This window comes from Oncorhynchus kisutch, unplaced genomic scaffold (genome assembly GCF_002021735.2).
Source record: "Oncorhynchus kisutch isolate 150728-3 unplaced genomic scaffold, Okis_V2 scaffold4011, whole genome shotgun sequence".
Classification (NCBI taxonomy): Eukaryota; Metazoa; Chordata; class Actinopteri; order Salmoniformes; family Salmonidae; genus Oncorhynchus; species Oncorhynchus kisutch.
In genome coordinates this window covers 272,644-280,143 of record NW_022265956.1, presented here as the reverse complement: position 1 = coordinate 280,143, position 7,500 = coordinate 272,644, and the positions used below count along the sequence as shown (strand labels likewise).

Genomic DNA, 7,500 nt, shown 5'->3' with positions numbered 1-7,500 from the left:
AGAGAGAATAGAGATGAGAGGGAATAGAGAGATGAGAGGGAATAGAGAGATGAGAGGGAATAGAGAGATGAGAGGGAATAGACAGATGAGGGAATAGACAGATGAGAGAGAAAGAGAATAGAGAGAATAGAGAGATGAGAGAGAGAATAGAGATAATAGAGAGATGAGAGAGAGAATAGAGAGATGAGAGAGAGAATAGAGAGATGAGAGAGAGAATAGAGAGATGAGAGAGAGAGAGAAAAGTCATCCCTACCTGTAAATGGCCTTGGCCAGCTTGGGCCTCTTCTCCTGGCTGCTCTTCCTGAATCCAGAGCAGGCGAACCAGAAGTCCAGCTGGTCCCCACAGCCCTCCTGTCTCAGGAAGCCCCTGAACAGCTGGATGCCCTCTTGGTCATCCAGGAGAGAGTGGAGCGACTCCGCCCACTTCAGGTAGGGAGGCGTGGGGGAGGCGCTGCCCTCAGGCTCGTACCCTAAGTCCAGGTCCGGCCGCCTGGGGGTGGGGGTGGCCGAGGAAGCGGACTCGCTACTACGGAAGGAGGGGTCTGTTTTGGAGGGGGGGGTAGCAGGTGGACTGGGTGGGGGGGCGGCCTCCATGGCTGGAGGGGAGGTGGTGGGGGTCACGGTTGTCCCCCTCTTCTCCAGGGACAGGGGGTCGAGGGGCGTGCTCTGTGAAGTGGCTGTGGGGGTCCACCCCCATCCCCACCCCTAGACCCCCCAGATGGTCGCCCCCTACCACCCCCCTGTACGCCCCCTGTGGGTCTCGGACCACACTCATGTCTCTGGTCGGGGACCACTGGGTCGGGCACCGGTCACACCCACACCTCTAGAACAGCTGGGGATGAGAGAGTCTTCCTGTGGTGGAAGAGGAGAGGGGGAGGAGTTAGAGAGGAATGGTCCTACCTGACAGAAGAGGAGAGGGGGAGGAGTTAGAGAGGGGGATGAGTTAGAGAGGGGGATGAGTTAGAGAGGGGGATGAGTTAGAGAGGAATGGTCCAACCTGAGAGGAGAGAGAGGAGAGGGGGATGAGTTAGAGAGGAATGGTCCTACCTGACAGAAGAGGAGAGGGGGAGGAGTTAGAGAGGGGGATGAGTTAGAGAGGAATGGTCCAACCTGAGAGGAGAGAGAGGAGAGGAGAGGGGGATGAGTTAGAGAGGAATGGTCCTACCTGACAGAAGAGAGAGGAGAGGGGGATGAGTTAGAGAGGAATGGTCCTACCTGACAGAAGAGGAGAGGGGGAGGAGTTAGAGAGGGGGATGAGTTAGAGAGGAATGGTCCAAACTGAGAGGAGAGAGAGGAGAGGAGAGGGGGATGAGTTAGAGAGGAATGGTCCAACCTGAGAGGAGAGAGAGGAGAGGGGGATGAGTTAGAGAGGAATGGTCCAACCTGAGAGGAGAGGGGGATGAGTTAGAGAGGAATGGTCCTACCTGACAGAAGAGAGAAGAGAGAATAGAGAGATGAGAGAGAGAATAGAGAGATGAGAGAGAGAATAGAGAGATGAGAGAGAATAGAGAGATGAGAGAGAGAGAGAATAGAGAGAGAGGAGAGAAGAGGGGGATGGTCCGACCTGACAGAAGAGAGAGAGAGGAGAGGGGAATGGTCCTACCTGACAGAAGAGAGAGAGGGGAGAGGGGAATGTTCCTACCTGACAGAAGAGAGAGAGGGGAGAGGGGAATGTTCCTACCTGACAGAAGAGAGAGAGGGGAGAGGGGAATGTTCCTACCTGACAGAAGAGAGAGAGGGGAGAGGGGAATGTTCCTACCTGACAGAAGAGAGAGAGGGGAGAGGGGAATGTTCCTACCTGACAGGAGAGAGAGAGAGAGAGAGAGAGAGAGAAGAGAAGAGGGGGACGGTCCTGAGAGAGTCAGAGCTGAACTACAGAATGAACATACTGATCACAGATTGACCCTGGGAGAAAAGAGGGAAGAGCAGAGAGACAGAGGATGGGAGGTGAAACTGAAAGAATACTTATTATCTGAGTGAGAGAAAGAGGACAGAAGAGAAGAGGAACAAGGGAGGGATGTCCTGTCGTGTTAATAACGTGATTCAGGATGATAAGCTGCGATATGTTTATACTATAAAACACGGAACCTCTGGTCTTCCTTCTACAGACACAATGAATTAAGGTTACCTCCCGTCACCACGAACATGTTTTGAAGCTAATAACTGGCTAACTCATCAAAAAGAGGTTGTATCTGGCACTTGCTAGCAGAGACATGCTGTTTTCAACTTCCACAATGACGGCTAACAGCAAGGATCAACACCGGACTGGTTAGGAAATACGGTCATTATAAACCACCGGTTAGTCAGGTAGCACCGTAATAGCTCATCAAAACAGAAGTTATGGTTAAACAAGATAACAGTGGATAACTAACGTTAGCTAATAGCTAGTTAGCTTCGTTACATTAACGTCGCCGGTACGCGTTAGTTAGTTAGCTGCCCGTTTAATAAAACATAGCTAGATCCTCCGGTACCGTAGCCAACCGATTATTCCAGTCCTCTCGCTTCCTCCGGTACAGTAGCCAGCCGGTTAGTCCAGTCCTCTCGCTTCCTCCGGTACCGTATCTCGCTTCCTCCGGTACAGTAGCCAGCCGATTAGTCCAGTCCTCTCGCTTCCTCCGGTACCGTAGCCAGCCTCTCCCTCCCATCGCGTTGAAGTGAGATCCCATTCATCTCGGCCTCCCCGAAAGACGGTGGAAGGGGGGGGGGGGGGGGTACAAGGCAACAAACTCCACACAAGACGGGCCTGCTGCCTTCCCTGTCCTCCACTCAGCCCCTTGAGGTGGCCCGCAACACACTACTTTAACACAGTAAACATGAGCCAGATTACTAAACTAACCCGGTCGGGATACGAACATCCCGACGCCGTTTGATCGATCAAAGCGCAACCAGCCCCTTCGATCACGGATCAAAACACACAAGAAGAAAGCGAAGGCACGTTTCACCCCCTGCCGCTTGGCTAAAGGGCTAACAAGCTACCTAAAAAAATAAAACCAAAACATCCCGTATTTAGCGGCTTAAAGTATACAACCTACCGTATCTGAAAGCCCGCACCCCGTTTTCCACCGCATCGGGGATAGTGGCGAGAACAGTAGTGTGTGAAACGCGGCATAAGGACAACTTGGGTAGTATTAAAACGTGAAAGACAACAAGCCTTTCCGTATTGCCCTCTCAACTCCCCGTGGCCATGGAGGTCTCCAAATACACTCCAAGCAGAGAGAGAGAGAGAATGACGGTCGGTGTGCGCTAAGTATCGAGTGTGTGTTTAACAGCGCCTCGTCCGTTCGGAAAGACACACTACACCGGGAGAGAGGACACACAACACCGGGAGAGAGGACACACAACACCGGGAGAAAGGAGCACATTGGAATGTCCCGCGGAGCGAATGTTCAGAACATTGCCAATAAACAATTGCCAATTTTAATAAGAAACCAAATATGATGTAGGTATTGAATTGACTCAATTAATAAACACAGGATGGATAATGGTACAGAATATTGGTTCAATTGTTGGGTTTATTCAGGAAAGATTAAAGAAGACAAAAAAAAATTATCTCAATCTTGAAAAATCATTTCTGTCCTCGTGCAGGAAAGGGCTATAAGGTTCTTTAGAGAAATGATCGATTTGACGACACAATGAATACACTGATGACACCCGTTACATTACATACGAGATAGAATGTCTAGACAATAACCACGCAATTACAAACCACTGATCAATAAGCAGAATCGAAGAATCAATACTTTTCTTGCAATGTGAACCGAATGGCAAATGAATAGAATGACGTAGCCCAACGCGCACCTTTGAATGGGTTACAGGGTCCAACAGCGGCGACTGGAAACACGTTCCACATGACAGTATGTGCTCAATAAAAACAGACAGGTAGAGACGAACCAAAAGCAAAAGTAGCCTCTTGTCTTCGATAAAAAAAATAAAAAATAAACATAATCCCTACAATTAAATAGACAAAAAAAAAGTAAACCAGAAACAACAGCCCAAAACAGACATTTTATAAACGAAGAAATCTGTATAAATCTACCTTTCCGCTGTTGCTGCTCCGGTCGCCTTGGCGCAGAACCCATCTCCAGAGTGACTGACAGCAGGACAGCGCGAGAGCATGCCGCCGACAGTCGAGCTGTCAGTCACACGCCTGTAGCCAGTAAGTCAGGCATCGACCTGTGGAGAGAAGGGGGGAGGGTGCAATGGAGGGGAGAAAGAGAGGAGAGAGGGAGAGATCGGAAAGGAAGGAGGTAGACTCAATAGTAAAAACCAAGTCGTTATACTCAGAGTTACTTGGCCAGTGCAATCAACCATAGTCTATGTATTCAAACATTAGAAATATATTATAATTCTAGTTATACAGTACACCAGTCAAAATGTTGGATACACCTACTCATTCAAGGGTTTTACTTTATTTTAACGTTCTTCGACACATCAAAACTATGAAATAACACATATGGAATCATGTAGTAACCAAAAAAGTGTTAAACAAGTCAAAATATATTTGAGATTATTCAAAGTAGCCATCCTTTGCCTTGATGACAGCTTTGAACACTCTTGGCATTCTCTCAACCAGCTTCATGGTGTAGTCACCTGGAATGCTTTTCCAACAGTCTTGAAGGAGTTCCCACGTATGCTGAGCACTTGTTGGCTGCTTTTCCTTCACTCTGCGGTCCAACTCATCCCAAACCATCTCAATTGGGTTGAGGTCAGGTGATTGTGGAGGCCAGGTCATCTGATGCAGCCCTCTATCACTCTCTTTCTTGGTCAAATAGCCCTCATGCAGCCTGGAGGTGTGTTGGGTCATTGAACTGTTGAAAAATAAATTATATTCCCACTAAGCACAAACTAGATGGGATGGTTTATCGCTGCAGAATGCTGTGGTAGCCATGCTGGTTAAGTGTGCCTTGAATTCTAAATAAATCACAGTGTCACCTGCAAAGCACCCCCACACCTCCTCCTCCATGCTTCACGGTGGGAAACACGCATGCAGAGATAATCCGTTCACCTACTCCAGGTCTGACAAAGACACGGCGGTTGGAACCAAACATTTTGGACTCATCAGACCCAAAGACAGATATCCACTGATCTAATGTCCATTGCTCGTGTTTCTTGGCCCAAGCAAGTCTCTTTACACTAGTTAACTACTGTCACTTCTCTTGCGTTCATTGCACGCAGAGTCAGGGTATATGCAACAGTTTGGGCCGCCTGGCTCGTTGCCAACTAATTTGCCAGAATTGTACATAGTTATGACATAACATTGAAGGTTGTGCAATGTAACAGCAATATTTAGAAGTAGGGTTACCACCCGTTTGATAAAATACGGAATGGTTCTGTATTTCACTGAAAGAATAAACATTTTGTTTTCTACCTGATAGTTTCTGGATTTGTTAATGACCAAAGGCTCGTATTTCACTGAAAGAATAAACATGTTGTTTTCTACCTGATAGTTTCTGGATTTGTTAATGACCTAAGGCTCATATTTCACTGAAAGAATAAACATGTTGTTTTCTACCTGATAGTTTCTGGATTTGTTAATGACCTAAGGCTCGTATTTCACTGAAAGAATAAACATTTTGTTTTCTACCTGATAGTTTCTGGATTTGTTAATGACCTAAGGCTCGTATTTCACTGAAAGAATAAACATGTTGTTTTCTACCTGATAGTTTCTGGATTTGTTAATGACCTAAGGCTCATATTTCACTGAAAGAATAAACATGTTGTTTTCTACCTGATAGTTTCTGGATTTGTTAATGACCTAAGGCTCGTATTTCACTGAAAGAATAAACATTTTGTTTTCTACCTGATAGTTTCTGGATTTGTTAATGACCTAAGGCTCGTATTTCACTGAAAGAATAAACATGTTGTTTTCTACCTGATAGTTTCTGGATTTGTTAATGACCTAAGGCTCATATTTCACTGAAAGAATAAACATGTTGTTTTCTACCTGATAGTTTCTGGATTTGTTAATGACCTAAGGCTCGTATTTCACTGAAAGAATAAACATGTTGTTTTCTACCTGATAGTTTCTGGATTTGTTAATGACCAAAGGCTCATATTTCTGTGTTTATTATATTATAATGAAGTCTATGATTTGATATTTGATAGAGCAGTCTGACTGAGGTGGTAGGAGGCAGCAGGCTCGTAGGCATTCATTCAAACTTTACTGCGTTTACCAGCAGCTCTTAGCAATGCTTGAACCACAGCGCTGTTTATGACTTCAAGCCAATCAACTCCTGAGATTAGGCTGACAATACTAAAGTGCCTATTAGAACATCCAATAGTCAAAGGTATATGAAATACAAATGGTAGAGAGAGAAATAGTCAACATGTCATAATTCCTATAATAACTACAACCTAAAACTTCTTAACTGGGAATATTGAAGAACTGGGAATTTTGAACCACCAACTTTCATATGTTCTCATGTTCTGAGCAAGGAACTTAAACGTTAGCTTTCTTACATAGCACATATTGCACTTTTACTTTCTCCTCCAACACTTTGTTTTTGCATTATTTAAACCAAATTGAGCATGATTCATTATTTATTTGAGAATAAATAGATTTTACTATTGTATTAAGTTAAAATTAAAGTGTTCATTGTTCATTTAGTATTGTTGTAATTGTCATTATTACAAATATAATATATATATATAAATATATATAAATAAATCGGCCGATAATCGGTATCGGCTTTTTTTGGTCCTCCAATAATCGGTATCGGTGTTGAAAAATCACAATCGTTCGACTTCTACTGTATACCAACCCTACCTTGTCACAACACAACTGATTGGCTAAGAGGAAAGAAATTCCCCAAATTAACTTCTAACAAGACACACCTGTTAATTGAAATGCATTCCAGGTAACTACCTCATGAAGCTGGTTGAGAGAATGCCAAGAGTGTGCAAAGTTGTCATCAAGGCAAAGGGTGGCTACTTGAAGAATCTCAAATAGAAAATACATTTTAATTTGTTTAACACTTTTTTTGGTGACTGCATTATTCCATATGTGTTATTAAATCGTTTGAATGTCTTCACTATTATTCTACAATAATATGTAGAAAATGTAGAAAATAGTTTAAAAAAAATAAAGAATGAGTAGGTGTGTACAATCTTTTGACTGGTACTGAATGTATTCAAATAGGTCTATGTTTTACAAATGCCTATTATAGCAAAAATGTAAATCATCTTTACCTTGAAACAGCCGAGGGTCCTGTATGGTGTGCCACTCCTCTCCAGTGGACTGGTGTTTTCCTCCTCTCCCCATCCCAGACCTGCAGGTGGACCACCAGGTCAACAGGGGGGGCTCTGCTCTGTCCATACAGATAACAGTGGACTGGTGTTTTCCTCCTCTCCCCATCCCACACCTGCAGGTGGACCACCAGGTCAACAGGGGGGGCTCTGCTCTGTCCATACAGATAACAGAGGAGGGGTTCCACACCTGGCTGCTGCTAGGACCTCTCTCCATACCGCCCTTTGGAGAGAGAGAGAGAGATAGTTCAAACA

The 7,500-nt window shown here is 44.9% G+C and overlaps 1 protein-coding gene across 1 annotated transcript in view; it reads right to left on the bottom strand.

Annotated features, from left to right (window-relative positions):
- The window catches only part of LOC109885463 (axin-1-like), a 40,534-nt gene that overhangs the window by 33,027 nt on the left and 7 nt on the right, over nucleotides 1-7,500 (bottom strand). The window contains 4 exon segments of the mRNA XM_031821711.1: nucleotides 254-565; nucleotides 567-852; nucleotides 4,037-4,173; nucleotides 7,189-7,500. The exon segment at nucleotides 7,189-7,500 is cut by the window's right edge and continues 7 nt beyond it. Of these exon segments, the coding sequence (XP_031677571.1) occupies nucleotides 254-565; nucleotides 567-775 (521 nt within the window). The 5' untranslated portion in view covers nucleotides 776-852; nucleotides 4,037-4,173; nucleotides 7,189-7,500.